General features: G+C 35.5%; 1 protein-coding gene across 6 annotated transcripts in view; it reads right to left on the reverse strand.

Moving 5' to 3' along the window:
- LCORL (ligand dependent nuclear receptor corepressor like) overlaps positions 1-18163 on the reverse strand; it is a 180383-nt gene that overhangs the window by 102043 nt on the left and 60177 nt on the right. For 5 of the 6 annotated variants that reach the window (XM_063107882.1, XM_063107877.1, XM_063107879.1 and 2 more), the window contains exons 3-4: positions 11991-12070; positions 10948-11077 (exon numbers count right to left, since the gene is read on the reverse strand). In XM_063107882.1, coding sequence (XP_062963952.1) covers positions 10948-11077; positions 11991-12070 — 210 coding nt within the window. Of the gene's footprint in view, positions 1-9468; positions 9516-10947; positions 11078-11990; positions 12071-18163 lie in introns of all 6 variants that reach the window. The other variant, XM_063107881.1, reaches the window with a different exon arrangement.

Genomic DNA, 18163 nt, shown 5'->3' on the forward strand with positions numbered 1-18163 from the left:
TGTAAGGCTGACCTCGCGGCACGCGCTGCGGCACGGCACCCACAGACACAAAACCAACTTCCCATTCTTCCTTACGGCCCCCAGGGTTCACAGACACCCTCTCAGCCTAATGATGATAAGTCCTCTCTCTTTCGCTTGCTCCATGACCTGTTTCACTCTAGCCCCCAAGCTTTATCCCAGTTTTTACAAGCCTTCTTCTCAGTCACCCCATCTGACAAAGCCCTCTTGCAAAAAATGTCCTCCTCATGCACAATCTGCCAGCGTACCAATCCTAACACCCCTCTCAAACCTGGGCCATACCCCTCCCACCACGCCAGAGGTCTCACACCCGCGGCCGACTGGCAAGTCGATTTTATGCACATGCCTTCTGTCCGGCGCCTCAAATACCTCTTGGTGTTTGTTGATACCTTTTCAGGATGGGTAGAGGCATTCCCAACATCCAATAAAAAGGCCTCCACCATAGTCCAGACTCTCCTTTCCCAAATCATCCCACGATTTTGATGGCCACTTCCATTCAATCTGACAATGGACCTGAATTTACGGCCCAGATAATACAAAAACTCTCCCAGTCACTCTCTCTCCCCTGGCACCTACATTGCCCTTACCGACCTCAGGCATCTGGAAAGGTAGAGAGAACCAACAGAACCTTAAAGGACATACTAACTAAATTGTCTCTGGAATTACACCTTGATTGGGTCCGTCTTCTACCTCTCGCTCTACTCAAGACCAGAGCTCTCCCAAAAAAGCCCTCCAATCTTTCCCCTTTTGAAGTCATGTATGGTAGGCCCCTCCTACCCCTGGGGATCACAGCAACTGAAGGACCCATACCACCCACCATGGCCTTACCCTTGCTCTCCCACCTTCGCACCGAGCTATGGAAGTACCAGGACTGGCTACTTCCAGATCCGTCACTTTCCAAAAATAACCTTTCACTCAGCCCAGGCCAATTAGTATTCTACACTTCCCCAGAACCCAAAACCCCCCTAACCCCTAAGTGGGAAGGCCCATGTCCTGTCATCCTTGGCCTTCTCCTGTTCTTTTCATTTCACCCAGGGAGCTTTCAGGCCCCTCTACTAGCTCCCCAGGGTCACCCATTTACACCTGGCAACAGATCTCTCATGTGACCGCTCCTGGCGGCCGTCCCCAGCGGCCGTCCCCTTAAACGCTTCCCTTCCTCAACCATTTATAACCACACCTTCGCCCCACCAGGCTCTTTCTTCTGGTGCAATGGAACCCTCTCCACCTCCATCCTGTCCAATCTTACTGTCCCATGCCTTCTCGTCACCATCGTCCCTCAACTCACTCTGTACTCCAATTCAGAACTGTTCTATCTTCTTCACCCACCCTCAAGACAAAAAAGGGCCGCTTTCCTCCCAATCATGGTCGGTATTTCCCTAAACAACATCAGCGGTCGGAGCTGGCCTGTCGGGGGGAGCCTTAGGATGGGCGGTGAAAGACATCAATGCTAAACTTGAAGGGGCTCTGACTTCCACTGCTGAATCTCTTTCCTCTCTACAGAGACAGAACACCTCTTTGGCTTAGGTCACCCTCCAAAACCGCAGAGCACTAGACCTCCTCACTGCAGAAAAAGGAGGTACTTGCATCTTCCTTGGGGAAGAATGCTGTTATTATATCAATGAATCTGGTCTAGTAGAAACAAACATCATCAAACTCACTGACTTGGCTTCCAGCCTACGAACCACATCCAGTTCTAACCCCTTTTCTTCTTTTATCTTAAACCCTATCCTAACTTGGATTTGGCCCATTTTGGGCATCATTAGGTTTCTTCAAACCCAAGTGGGAAAAATCTCTAATCAGGCCTTTAACCAGCTTTTGCTTAGAAACTACCAGCTTCTAGGTACCGATGAACCCCCCGCCTCATCTCGTGAGCGCCTCAGCCGATGCTGAAGAGACACCACCTTACAGAGGAAACGCATTCCTACACGCCCTCGTCACCGACGCATGGCTGCTCCCTCCAGTCTCCAACTACGAACAATGGAACCGGTGCATATTCGACTTGTGGCTTCAAGGAACGTTTATGGACTTTTCCCCTTTTGAAATTACTTTTCTCTCCACCCTCCTTTGGGGTTTCATAATGGGTATTTATGTACCTTCCTCCCTTTGCCCCCCCCCACAACGCCCCAGTTCAGCAGGAAGTAGCTCGATGACTTCAACGTCCCCTTTCCTAAAACAAGAAAAAGGGAGGAATGTAAGAACCCAAATGCCCCAAGGGATCACACCCTGATCCAATCAGCCTTCCCTAAAAGCCCTATAAATATATGTGTGTGTGCTGCCTAATAAACGAGCTCTCTCTGGTGGATCGTCAACTGGTGTCGACTCGTCCTTTCAATAATGGTTTGAGAAATTTAAGAACTGTGCAAACTATGTAATTTGAAGATCACAGGTGATGCAGTTTCTGCTGATAGGCTGTAGCAGAGTAAGAATGGCAATAACCTACTACATGCCCAATCCATAACTTTTCAAAACTGATTTTACTTTAATTCTTGAAATGTATTTCTCTTACGATCGCTATAGTTTACTTCCTTCACGTTTTTATGTCTTTGCTCAAATGTCATCTGACTACCATTTATAAAACAGATCACCACCTCCGTCCTGGCATTCTCTATGCTCCTCTTTCCACTTTGTCTCCAAAGCACTTACATATATTCATGTACGTCCAACATGTCCGTGAGAGTTGTACCTGTGTATATACACACATTCAATCACAAATATAATTAACTTGTTTATCATCTGCCTCCCCTCATTAAAACATAAAAAGTCTATGAGGATAGAGATTTTTTTTTTTTGTCTTACGTTTACTGTAACAGTGCCTAGCATGTAGTCGAAGCTTATTAGGTCTCTGTTGAATTAATGAACTAGTCATGAACCAGAAATATGTTTTACAAAGCCCAACATACGAGTCTTGCTTTCGGGTAAGTCACACTTGGAGAAAGAAAGAACTAAATTAGTAGTATTCTATAAAAGAACACAAAGATGATAACATGGTTGGTGAGTTCATGAGTCATTTAAGAAAATCAGGAAAATATAAAAAATGGTTTACTTTAAAAATCGGTATGTAATACTAACCAGTCATATAGCACATATTGGTCCTTCTGTTACTTCCACATAAAAGAGCTTCAGCCTACTTAGTACTTGAATATAAAGTATTTTGAATAGCATTTGTAGATTACTACATATAATATGGTAAGATATAGGCTAATTTCACTGTCTGTCATATTAGAGACAGAGCACAAGGAAGGAATATTATCCAAGGACAGATGGTAATTAAAAAAATAGGGTCCAAAACAGAATTACACCACTTCTGACAATCAAGTAAACACTTTTCCTTCTCACCTACTAGACTATACTTTCTCAAATGAATTACAATATGAAAAGAAATTATTGAGACAAACTCCTAAAGAATTATGTAAAGAAAAACGAAAAAAACTATTTCTTCCCCCAAATTTAAAACACTTCCTCAAAAGGATAATAGGGCTGTGTGTTACCAATGAAAGAATGATTCAATGACTTAACATTTCTGAAAAGAACTGAGAATCCTTATATTTTCAGTATATTGGGATGACCCCCAAAACATCCTAGAACACTAGCATTTGTTTGTCACCTTCAAGGACTCACTAGAGATGTTTCTGTAAAGGTCCAGCATACTGTAGCTCTGAGTCATATTTTTAAAAAAAACTGTACAGGTAATCATGATTTTAAAGCATTGCTTTTGATCTTTAAAACATTTCTTTTCTAAAAGATTTAAATGCATTCATTTAATTTATTGAGTATTAACTGTACTAGGTACTATTATAGGTGCTAGGGACATAGCAGAAGAGACAAAATCCATGCCCAGTTGGTTCTCATATTCTAGAAGTGGCAGATAAACAGATTTTAAAAGGGGGTACCAGGGAGATTTTTTGAAAAAGCAGAGTAATGCAAAAGAGAGTGACTGAGATGAGTTATCATAAATAGGGTAGTTGGGGCACTGCACGGTCAGGACAGGGGTAATATTTGATGAAATAAAGGAGTGACTAATGCTCACTGGTGGAAACAGGATCCCAGACAGAGGTAACAGCAAGTATGAAGACTGTGAGATTAAAAAAAAAGGATAGCACATTTGAGGAAAAGCAAAAAGCCAATAAGTCTTCAAGAGAATGAGCAATAAGAGAAGTGGTCAAAGAGGACACAGAACTAGATCATGTAAAGCCCTTGGTAGATTTTATCCTAAGTGACCTGTTAATTTACTGAAAGCTTTTGGGCAGAGAAATAATGATCTGGTTTAGGCTTTAGAAATATAATTTTGCTTTCTGTGTAGAAAAATGAACTGGTGAGGCAGGGGAAAACTAGAAGAAAAAAAAAAGACCAGTTAGGAGGCTCTTTAGTAGTTTAAGCAGGACATGATGTGCCTTGGATTAGGGTGACAGCAATGGAAATGATAAGACAGGGTCAAATTTTAGATAGATTTGAAGGTAGAGACTTTATGATAGGTTGGATGTATGATCCAACCCAGGTAAAGGACCCTGAGAAATCAAGAAAGGCTCCTAGCTTTCGGGCCTGTCCAACTGTGTCGAGAGTGCACTTTTTACTAATATGGGAAAAGTTGGGGAAAGGGAAAGAATTAAAATCAAGTGTTCTGTTTTAAACAGGTCATTGTGAGATGACTGTTAGACACTCTAGTAAAGAATATCAAGTAGGCAGTTAGATATAAGAGGGTTAAAGCTGGAGGAAAGGTCAGGATTAAATTTAATATTTAGGTATCCTCAGCACATACATGATAATTAAAGCCATAGGACTAAATAAGGCCACCAAGTGAGCAAAGGTGTATCAAGAAGAGAAGAGAGCTAAGGACTAACTCCTGGGGCTCTTCAACATTTAATGGTCAAAAAGAAGAAAATCAGCAAGGAGCATGTGAAATAAGCAACTCGTGAGAAAGAAAAAATCAGAAAAGTATAATTTCCCAGAAACCAAGGAAGAAAGTGACCAACTATCAAATGATGCTAAAAGTTTGAATAAAATAACTGAATGGTTTTCCTTTGAATAGGACAAGATGGAATTAGCAATCAAATTTAAAACAATAAATAATAAAATAATAAATAAATAATAATTCAATTTTAGTAAAGTGGTAGGTAAGAAAGTCTAAATGGGATGTGTTGGAAAGAGAAGTGAAGGTGAGAAACGGAGTTAGTAAGTATAGACAATAACAAAAATTTATTAAACACCTACTGTGTGCCAGGTCCTTGAGATACTAGTTAACAAAAAACCACAAAAACCCAATTCATCATTGTGCATATATATTCTAGCAGGAGATGTATAATAAACAATAAATGAAAAGGCAAGGTATATAATATGTTAGAAAGTGTACTACTACAAAAAGGTAGAGGGATTTTTAGTTGTTAGAGTTTCAGGAGAGAGAGATAAAATAACTACTTCTAAGAGAGAAAAATGACCAGATAAGTGAGACTTAGAAAGTCAGCATGATTGGGTGTTTTACTGTAGTCAAGTCCAGCTGTTCCAGGGCACATGTGTAATAAATAGGAGTAGAATTAAAACACAGATAAGGTTCTGAAAGGCAAATATAACAAAGGAAGAGAGAGAAAAGGGAGTTAAGATTTTATATGAAAAATGATCACAGTGATCAAGCACAGTTATCTGAGTTAAGGAAAGAGAGAAATGAAGTCATGAGGAGACGTTGAACAGAGAAAAGTAGTGAGGTCAATAGACTGAAGATTGCAATGAGGTTAAAAATATATATATACAGGAATGAGAATATTGGAATAAAATGGTAGTCAGAAAAAGGGATGGGTGAAATTAGATTTGGGAGGCAGTAGAGGTCTAGGCATGATCATGGGAAAAGATAGCTAGAGTAGAATGGAGGAAAAGAATCATAGGAAATAAAGAGGTCAAGTGTAGAGGATTCTTAAAGCAAATGTACTTCACAGGGCCTGGTTTTCCAAAGTCTTGCAGTTTCAAATATTGACCTTGCAGAGGACTGGAAATTTTCCTCAGGCTATAAAGTCTCTGGTGTAAGATAAAGATCTGTGGCACAGCAAGGTTGCTGGCTCAAGGACAAACTAGTTACTGATTGTTATGTAAAGATACTGAGAAATTGCTGTTAAGAAGGAATGTTTGCTAAGATCAAACTGTTGTTGATAGGACCACTTAATTGCCTTACTGGAATGTCATCTGGCTTGTTTCACTGAAAGTTACCAGCCTATATTGTTAAACTATAACCCTACCTATGTTCTCTTCCTGTAACTTCCTGGTCTGGAAAATAGATGCAAGAAGAGAACCCCAATTCGGGGTTAACTTCCCGAGGAAGGGATGCCTCTTGCTTGAGGGTTCTGGTGGGAGATTAACCACTTCGGGGCTTCTCACTGCTCAGAAGAGAAGGGCTCTGAGTATTCCTTGGCATCTCCGTCACCCAGGGGAAGTGGGGTGACAAATCTGTGTGGGGCAAAGCAACAGTCAAGTGGACTGAAGAGTCCAGAGTGTGGAATCTAACAGCTATACAGAATTTAAAATCACCATGAAGTATAATGGGGATAGTACTGGGGAGGGAAAAAAGTGAAAAAGCTAGTAGAGCTCAGCGTTGAGTGAGGAGGGCAAAAAAATGACTGGAAAGCTACTACAAAGATCTTGAGGGATGCCGGTCAGTTTTATCACCCCTGTGCTATGTAAAGCAAGGAATTAAAAACAACTGGCAAGTCAGAAGGCTACAAAACCATCCTTTATGAATATACAGGTTTCAATCACAACAATAAATGGAACACAGAAGAGACTGAGGAATTCTGCTAAGGAAAGACCACAAGTTCCAGAAGACACACTAGAAAGGATCTGAGTGCTTGTAAAGGGATAGAAGACTGGGTAAAATTAGGAAATAAAAAAGGCAAAGCAATATAAGAATTTGGGCAGTTAATAATGACCTGGTAGGTTTCCTCTAATTACTTTATAATCCTTTCTTCTATGATGGTGTTGCAGGGTGATATTATGAGAAATGCAGTCTTAAATCCAGTTCTGATTTTAAATATGTCCTTAGAATTTGATTAACATCCTACAGGTATATGATAAAACAAGAAAAAAATTTTTTCATGAACACCTCTGAATGCAGCTCATAATGGTATATAAATTATTTTATAGCACTAACATACAGTTCCCTGAGAGTTCCAAAAGGGCAACCCATAAGAGAAATTCAAAGTATGACCACAATGATATCACAAAGGAACATTTGTATATGAATCACTCAAGGCCTGAATGAATTATGTCAAGTTTACATAGTCACTCAAGAATATCTGCATTTACAGAAAAGCAATCTAAAGATTAATCCTGCCTGTTTCTAAAAAATAAAATACTTTATCATCACTCAAAACCGAACTGGTCAGTGAACTATATTAGTATATATTTCATGCTGCAATATAAAGCTTAAGCATTAAGAGTTTGAACAGAAAACGGCCTGTGCTCAGAAAAGACATGGAAATCTTTATATATAAAGACTGGCTATCAATTTAAGGTAAAACTGTTGGTTCAACTAAGTGCATCAAATCCATCAAGAAGACCTTTTTCTTGGGGGGGGGGGGGGGATTCCAGAATAGTAATTATGGGAATGCTAAGCATGTGTGGTGAATGCTAACTGTATGTGTGTGTTGGGGGGGGGTGGTAAAAGATAAAGAAAAACACTATTTTGATGAAGGACAGCTTCATTTTATATCTAGCAGTACTATTCATTCAGCTACTATGAGCACACTATCTGTCCAATTTAGTTAAGTCCAGTAGCCTTCTTTAACTTAAAAAGAAAAGATGAGACATCTTCCTGAATCATAAGCCAGTGACTTACACACTTCAGGTGATCAGAGAATGTGAAGCTAAAAGCCGAAATAATATAATTTACATTTCACGGGGATAGCTTTGGACAAGGCATTTTATATCTACATGCCTATGTTTATCCACACTCAAAACAAACTGAATGATATTCAAACTATACACAGCAGTATTTAAGTTTAACTAGGGAAAGGGAAACTGTATGTACATGCTAAATAATTTACTTTCTCAAACAGAACGAATGCAATACTGACACCACTGAATATTTAGAGATACTAGAAGATACCCAGATATAGTTTATCTTAGTATTCATTCCTTCATTCAGGAAACATTTACTGAGGACCTAAGATGTTACAGACACTGTCCTAGATGTTTAGGATTCTGCAATAAAAGAAATGAATGGATCATCTGAGCTATACAGTTTAAGTAATAAGCTTCCTCCATTCTTGAGAAGGTCTAAAGCCAGTGGCATTCCTACAATCTATTTATTACTAAACACAATAAGAGAACTAATCACTAAAATTGTTCACAGTTTACATAATGGAAAAATAGAAACCTATGAGAAATATACAGAATTTCTCATAGTTCCTCTCTCGTCTGCCCGATTAAATAAAATAATTCTAATGTTAGGCTGCAAAACAGCAGAGAATGGGAAGTTTTTTCTCCTTAGTACTTGAAAGAATCTAGATGCTCCTCATATAAAGCACCTTTCATCTTTGTAATTTCTTCTTGGAGATTCAAATGTTCATAACACAGACATAAAAGACATGTTATTTAACTTCTCTGAACTTCACTGTCCCTACCTGTTAAAAGAATAATAGTACCTACCTCTTAATACCATTTTGAAATTAAATAGGCATAAAAAAGGCTTAGGGTTCAATAATAATTCATGCCTCAATAATAATTCATCATCACTATCTCAAGTAGTAATGTAATATTCTCAATAATAATAGTTGGTATTTATCATTAATGTAATCCCCAAAACCACAAGTTGGGAAAGACAATAAACAAGCTACAATAAGGATATTAAAAGATTTCTTTGTTTTGGTGAGATGATCAACACGCACATGTTGCTCAAACTAAGCAACAGATTTAAAACATCGGTAATACTAATGCTGCCAATATTTAGAATTTCTAAAAATGACTGAGTTTGGGAAATTTTCAGGAAACAAAACCTTCACTAACAAGATGCTTTATCATCATTTTATTTGCTACTCCAAAGACTCAGAAGTATTTCTTGTCTTTAAAAACATATTTCCTGCCTTTTATTTCAAAGTAGAGTTAATAGTAGAACTCAAAAATAAACAACAAACAAAGGAGTTAAGACCATGTAAAAGATATTGTTATCTTCTAGCTCCATCCTGCTCAGACCATATTGGAAATCTCTAAAATGATTCTATTGAAAATAAAAATAAAAAATAAACAATAAAAACAAACCCAAGTAAACAAGTAGAAAAACCCTTTTGTTTAATTAAATCTGTAAAATGATGATGGATTACAAATGAAGAAATTAACAAAGATAAGAAATGAACTAAAGCAAAAACACTAATAAGAATCTTCAATTTTAAAACTCTGCAATCTTTCAAAGAATCTTGAAGAAAACTAAGAAATCCCCAAATGAGAGGTCACTAAATATCCAAAAACACTCACCCAACCATTGGTAGGAGACCTCTTGGAGACCCAGATGCTTGAATCAGCTGAAATAGTACCAAGTTTTTACTGATTACTCTTAATAGGGTAATGGAGCACAGGCTAACTCCATACTATCAAAAATTAAAGGTTATTATTGATAACTCTAGTTACTTCCATTTCATATGACATAAACAAAAGGAAGATTGAGTTCCAAAGTAAACGAAACTTACTGTGAGCATGTGTTTAAATGTGTACATTTTCTCTAGTTCTTAGTGATATGTCTGATAAATAAGTGTAAATATACTGCCAGAATAAAATTTTCTAAAATAATATGTTATAAAATCCTTAAAGAGTAAAATATTTTTAACATTGGTTCAGACTGAAAATTTTGAAAAAAGATTTTGTTTTTTTAAAGATAATACAAATTTCTCAACACTAAATACTTCAGGAACACACAGGAAAAATTTTCAGTCCCCTTCCCTTAAAAAAAGTACAGTTCTTAACTTTAGGCCTTTGGGTTATACTAATGATTCTTTTAGTCAGAGGCTTCTCATATTTCAACACATAAAGGAACTCATAACACAAGACTAAGCAAAAGACTCCTTTCTCAAAGGGGAGGACGAGGACTATTTTCAACATTATTGATTAAAACATGAAAGTTATCAATAGAAAATATCTGACTGTACCTAATTCCAAAGAGGAGTAAAATAGGGTCAAAACCTAGATGAGAATATGGTAATGATATCTCAATCTCTAAAAGCTGAAAGGACAATGCCCCCACCCAAACACACACCATAACTTACTCTAAATGTCCATGTGGTAAAAATAAGACACTCTACTACAAAAAAGTTTCGGTATTTCTGTATTTTCCCCAAATAATTAAAATATAAAAACTACTATATAAAATATAAAAACTACTTCTGCCTAACACATGCGTGTCAAGTAAGAGAACGAATGAAACAAGACCCATTTGGTTTGAACAGACAGAAAAGTAAAAAAAAAAAAAAAACACTGACTTTTTAATGTCAAGTAAGCATATTCAAGCTACCAAATAATACTAAAATAGCAAGCCAGCAAATGTACTCTAACCTGGATGATAAATGAATTAACTATTATTACATTATTAGGGATAGTTTTGCAATAGAGTATATCTATAACTTATTAAATATCAAACAACTTTTGAAGTCTTGAGAACAGCAATAAAATAAGAAAGACCAGAAGCATAAAATTGTTTAAAAAGGTGCTTAGAGTGGACAAGGAAAAGGTATGATAAAGTAAGAGATTTGAAAATAGGATGCCAAAAAGACTAGCACTAAATATAAGACTAGCACTAAAGTGATTAAGAATCCTACTGTCCCTAAAAATATAAAGAAAAATTAAGGATAAAGAAAAAAGTAATCAAGAATGAAGTAGAGACTGACTATTAAAAAATGTCTGTGTGAGAAAAATTCAAACATTTTATTGCAAATTTTAAATGTCAAAGCATACCAATATTACCTTTCTTTCGAAAGAGTGCATTTAGATAATTTTCTGCTTGGCATTCAATCTTATCAGTGTTGGACTGGCCCTGAGATGATAGCTCCTCCGTTGGTGTTGACTGTGAAGAATCAAGAGATGGTATACAATCCTAAAATTATAAAAAAAAAATATATATATATATATATATATGTATAAAATCACTTTTTATTTAAACATGGGATCCCATTAAAATGGCAGAAAATTAATTATCTAAATGCTTACTTGTTCAACCTTTTAAATTAAATCAAATTATATAGAGGGAGCATAAAATTTGGGACAAGAGTCAGGAAAAAAGAAATTTAGCTCTGACAGAGAGCCAAAATACCCTTACTCCTAGCAAAACTAAAGAAGAAGAAGAGCAGATAAAATATACTGCTGAATAAATTCACTATATGGTATGCCGATAAAGTAACCCTATCAGAGTTCTAACAACAAAGTAGATATGTTTACCCACTAATCTGACCAAAATCAGTATAGGTTCTCAAGTTTTCATTTCTTCTCAGCCCTTCTCACAACAGTAGAAAAGGAAAAGGAATAAGAAGATGCTGATTGAATAGTTTATGACCTGTATACAGTAGACACTTAAATATTTTATCATTTACAAAGGAAATAATTATGATACCTAAAAGACTTCAAGAATAAGTGAAAGTCTAAAAACCAGTAGCACATTATCCCCTTACTATCTGTTCCTAAGAAATCATATCGTAGGGTGGTCTCAGACAAAACTAGACCACCAAACTCACCCTTACATACCTAAATACAAAACAGACCTGAGCTGAACTTCATGAGTCAGGGAACAATAAGCAAAAAAAATGAAATAGATTTAGGATTTTCACCTGCAAGTTAAGCTAAATGTTTGACTTCCAATATATGACTTTAAAATACTCTTTTCATTTACCAAAACGAAGTATTTAAACTTCCACTGTGAGTCACAAATTTCCAGAACAAATTAAGTTAAAAAAAAGAATTGAGTTACAATTGTGCAATTAGCTTAAAAATAATTTCATAGCACTAAAACTTACACTGACTGCTTCTCTCTGAAGGTTACAAAATGAACATTTTTCATCCATAGACCAGTCAGTCAGCTCTTCTGGTTCACAGTCTTTAAAAGAGGGAAAAATATTCATTAAATATACTAACTTTATTAAAAACAAATAAAATTACCACTCCCCACAGCAATGACTCATATAATTTAAAAAAATCAACTACTAACAGTAAGGGAAGAAGGTCTAACATTAAAATTAAAATGATGACATCTAGGAAGACATAAACAGAGAAGGCTATTAAGGAGAATAGTTTTGCATTATTATGGGACAAAGTAGCAAGAATAATGAGCTGGTAATAAATTAACAAGTTTCCAACAATAGGGTTTTAAATATCAACTAATCTTCTGAAAAATTCGATTTATCATTGTCCATTAATATTATTTTTATTTTTGCTATGAAAGAAATCAGAATAAAGAGGGAGATATGGGGAGGAAAGGAATAAATTTGGCATACCATGAAAGATAACATAAAGGGAAATGGAAGAAAGCACCAGAAAAGCCCACAGATTTAAGAAAATAGAATGATGCCCAAGAAAATAAGTAGAAATCCATAGCTCAAAAGTCAGATAAGATGTTTATTACACTGTTCAAAAGCTTTGTTGCAAGAGTTACAAATAAAAATCAGGTAAACAAATAAGGTATATTATTCAATAACGAAACATGGATTTTTTCCCTCAGACTATTCCTTATAACCCAACTGTCGTAATATATGGAGAGTTTCTGGAAAACAAAAACATTTTCTGCTGAAGGAGTTTTATGAAAGTATAAAAACACTGTCATCCTAACTATACTTGGTATAGACAGTGATTTTCAAACTTATCACTCATGGCCAGAAATTACCAATTTCTTTTCCCAAATACATTCATATGCAGAACGTCGAACATATAAAATCATTATCATCTGAGGCAGCTACACTTTGATTAATTTGAAAAACACTGATGTACCACAGTAGTTTTCTCTCATACTTTTGGAATACATAATAAATGTCACTGCTAAACTACATAGGAAATAAAGCTTACCTTTTCTGGAATGATAATGAATAAATACTAGTTAGTATGTAAACCCCTAGCATCCTGAATCTATCCAGATACACAGGTCAGAACAGAAGATAATATAATTTGTTGGAATATAGGGTGTGTCATAATACCTCCCTTTGATTTCAACAGTGGTATACGAATATTACTAATATTTACATAAATGTGGAAAAGGTAAGGAATGAGAACATAAGATCCAGTATACAGTAATGCAAAGTTAACTGGATTTGAAGTCACTGAAAATCTGGAATGGAATCTCACTTTACTATTTGCAACTTTTTCGAGCCACAAAGTTTTTTGTTTTAATTACCTCGTGTAAAACAAGGATCACCTAACTTATTTGGGAATCAAATGAAAAAATTGGATATTATATAAACTATAAAACACCATGCAATGACCAGTTATTAACAAAGTGGAACTATCAGTCATTATCTTTTTAATCCTGTATACAGTACATGTATTTAATAAGGTTAGTTTACAGACGATATTAACTATCTGCTTAAGAAAACTGGTCACTTTCTGTAAACTACGTGGCCAAATAAAAAGTTTAAGCAATCTACACAATTAAAAACCCAATCCTTATAGAACTGCAGCTATGTGAGCTTATATTGTTTTCAACCTTTTACCCCCTCGCTTGAACAGAATCATATATACATACTCCTCAATACAGAATCGTGCAGTTTGTCTTACTAGGGAAGCTGAGCTCTCTAACCAAGGCAGTGAATGTGGGAGAAGTGTTAGTTTGCCATTCCAAGTTGAGGCTATAAAAGGCATGGCAAGTTTCCTTCAGTTGTCTTGAAGAACTTGCCCCAGCTAGCCATTACTTCTTCAGTTTGGGACCTAAAGTCATGTGGAGAAGACGTGATCATCATCCACAGCCTGGAGTCTAACTGAACCAGATCACCCATAAGCATATAACAGATTTTGGACTTGTTTGTTATGTGGCATTACTACAATAAAAACATGACATATATATGCCAGGCATAACACAATTTTGCTAGGTGAGGGAAATCTTACTGGTTTTTATTTTTTAAATCATGACCTCATGAAAAGGATCTAACATTGAGATTTTTGAAAACAGTTGATAGGCATGGAGGAGTATTTTTGAAAAATGGTTAAATGGTTGTAAAATTTCATGAAATTTCAATGATGAATATGCTGACTTAAGAGACAATTTTAGACTAATTAAGACAATTACCAGTGGTAAGATAAAATGTTGAGATTATGTCACATATTTTACTAGAGATTCTTCAAGGAATGTTAAATGACACTGAATAATCAATTGAATACATAAAGGCCATTAAATTTTGCTGAGTTCAAAATTTATAACTTTATTTGCAAATAATACTTACTTTTTTCTACAACTTTTGATTTTGAATCCAAATAAGTGATGGTGAGATACATTTTTTTTTTGGATATGGGAAAGCAGATCTTGAAAAATTAACTCTAGGCCAGATCTCCCTTCTCCCCAGTTATCTTTTCATGTCATTAAAAATTAAATAAATACCGAAATAAAACACATTCATTTTATCTCAAACAAAATTTGACAACAAATCAGGTTTCCTCTCTAAAACAAGTTATCGTTCTTTTTAAAATGTTAATACATAAAGGTAGAAGCTCAAAAAGGTTTAAATTATATACCTTATAGAAATAGCTTTGTTAATAAAAGGCAATGTCATAATAAAAACTGATAGTAAACAACTCACAGAGGACTACCTTTCTATTGTGGACATATACTCTTGTAGTTAAAGTTTGGCTCCAATCATTTTATCTAATCTATATCAGAAAGATAGCAGACTTTGAAATCAGAAAACATTGGTACAGAGCTATGGGTTTTTCTACATACTACATGTGACCTCAGGCAAGTTAACTTTTCTGAGTTTCAGTTTCCTTGCTTGTATAACAAGAAGAATAAAAAACTGCATCTTAAGGCTGTAGTAAAAATTAAGTAATAACGTGTAAAACACCTAAAAAGTTCAAAAGATGTTATTTTCATTTCCTTCTAAATAACCTCACTTCTTAATGTTTTTATTCTTTTTAGTACCCTGTATCCATGGAATATAAATTTAGAGTTCCCAAAGACAAAGCCCAATGAAAAGTGAAAAAGGAGAATACTGGACTACTGAATCATGAAATACTTCATGATTTCTCATGAAGATCATGAAATACTGGTTACAACTATGTTGATTTCGGGGAAAGATAGTGAACAGTGGGAAATGCAATTAAAGTAATTTTTCATTATGAAACTATGCATCAATGAAGTAAGTTGAAAAGTAGTAAGGTGAAAACAAAAATTATTCATAATCCCATCACCCAGGGATAATGATTAACATTTTGCTATATATCCTTCCAGTTTATATACTATGTGTTTTTAAATATTGGAATCAGTTGGTTCTTTCCAAAGATCAATAAAATTGATAAAACTCTAGGCAGGCCAATCAAGAAAAAAGAGAGAAAACAGAAATTTCAAATACCAGAAATGAAAGATGGGCCATCACTGCTAATACTATGGACATTAAAAGGATAATAAAGGAATATTATGAACATTATGCCCACAAATTTGACAACTTTAGATGAAATGGACCAATTCCTCAAAAGAAACTATCTACCAAATCTTACACAAGGAAAAAGTGATAACCTCAATAGGCCTATATCTATTAAAGAAATTAAATCAATAATTTAAAAACCTTCCAAAACAGAAATCCCCAGCCCAGATTGTTTCCCTACAATCTGTTCCAGAAAACAAAAGCATAGGAAATATTTCCTCACTCACTTTATGATTCCATCATTATCCAAATACCAAAACCTGTCTGAACAGACACCTCACTCAAGAAGATATACAGATGGCAAATAAGCATATGAATAGATGCTCAATATCATGTCATTAGGGAACTGCAAATTAAGATGATGAAATACCACTACATACCTATTAGAATGGTTAAAATCCAAAACACTGACAATGTAAAATTCTGGTGAGGATGTAGAGCAACAGAACTTTCATTCATTACTGGTAGGAATGCAAAATGGTACAACCACTTTTGAAGATAGCTGGACAGTTTCTTACAAGGCTAAACACGGTCTTCCTAAATGATCTACCAATTGTGCTCCTAGGTACTTACTCAAATGAGCTGAAAAACTTTTGTCAACACAAAAACTTGCATATGAATGCTTACAGCAGCTTTACTCATAATAGCCAAAACTTGAAGTGATCAAGATATCCTCCAATAGGTGAATGGATAAGCAAATTGTGGAACATCCATACAAGAAAGTATTATTCAGCAATAAAAAGAAATAAGCTATCAAGCCACGAAAAACATGGAAGACCCTTAAATGCACACTGCTAAGTAAAGCAAATCTGAAAAAGCTACATACTGTATGATTCAAACTATACGACAATCTGGAAAAGGCAAAACTTGTGAGAGTAAACAGATTGGTGTTTGCCACAGATTGTGGGGAAGGGGGGAGTGATAAGGTGGAGTACAAGAGATTTTTAGGGCAGTGACACTACTGTGTATGATACTGTAATAGTGAATACGTGACATTGTGCGTTTAGCAAAGCCTATAAAATTGTAGAACACACAAAGAGTAAAGCCTAACATAAACTATGGACTTCCATTAATAAAAATTTATCAATGTTGGTTCAACAAAAAATGTTAATATACAGGGACAGAGGAGGGTAGAAGAACAGAAGTAAGTGGGAATTCTCTGCACTTTCTGCTCAATTTTTTCCGTAAATTTAAAAGTGCTCTGAAAATATTATTAAATAAAAAAATTAGGAACATATTATACACGTTTGTCTCAAATATTTCCCATGATCAAGTATACTTCTAAATAATATTTAATAGGTAAGTATAGTTCATCAAAGAGATATATCATAATTTATTTAACCAAAATCCTATTGCTGGATATTTAGCCTGTTTCTCTAATCTTGGTATTATAAATACTATGATGAATACACTCAGAAAGTCTTAACCTCACATAAGTATGCATCACATACTTACATATGGGATAAGAACTAATATAATGTACATAACTAACAATAAGATAGTATTTAATTCTCTGGTTTTAATTATATAATACAAATAATCACCAATTCATATTAGAAAACTGACTTTTGGGCCGAGCCCGTGGCGCACTTGGTAGAGTGCTGCGCTGACAGCGCGGCGACGCTCCCGCCGCGGGTTCGGATCCTATATAGGACTGACCAGTGCACTCACTGGCTGAGTGCTGGTCACGAAAAAACGACAAAAAAAAAAAAAAAGAAAACTGACTTTTGAGTTAATACTAGGCCATGAGTTCCTAGTAAGAGATCTCATTCTTTTTCTTTCCTATTGCTAATCACAGTGTCTAAATAATAAGCATTCAAAATATTTCATCCAATAAATCTTTATAAAGTAGTCTTAATGTCTCCATCACTATAGTGTTGAGTTGTTAAAAAAAAAAAAATTAAGCCAAACATACTAAGTTTCAATCAGTACTGTAAGTCAGAAGTCAGCAAACCTTTTCTATAAACAGTCAAATAGTAAATATTTTAGGTCTTGCAGGACACAGTCTCTTGCACAACTATTGAACTCTACCACTGTAGTACAAAAGCAGCCACAGCTGTCAATGAACAAGAAGGACTATGTCCAATAAATCTTTATTAACTGGACAACCGGAACTTCATATAATTTTCACATCACAAAAATCATTTGTGATTTAACTCACAGGCCATTTAAATACAGTCAACAAGATGGATTTAGCCCACATGCTATAGCTTGAAGACCTCTGATAAAAATAATCCCTTTGATATGTGGACACGCCTAAAGAAAAACCAATTAGCATCTAACAGCCAGTTGCCACAGGCCTACCGCACTCAAGTTCATGCCACATACAATCTATTTAAATTTTTGTAAATATCCACAGTCAGGGCATATAGATCACATGACCCTCCCCACCTCCAACCCTGATGAAAGAAACTGGCCTACCATTAAGACTTAAGAAAGGATAAACTAAAGTAGAAAACAAGAGTAAGTTTTTATTAAAAACTTACTGTGACAGCAGAAGTGCATTTAGGGCAGATGGAGGAGGAAGAGAGGCATAGAGTACTGTAAACTTTTTTCACAGTATGTAAATG

This window comes from Cynocephalus volans, chromosome 9, assembly GCF_027409185.1.
Source record: "Cynocephalus volans isolate mCynVol1 chromosome 9, mCynVol1.pri, whole genome shotgun sequence".
NCBI lineage: Eukaryota > Metazoa > Chordata > Mammalia > Dermoptera > Cynocephalidae > Cynocephalus > Cynocephalus volans.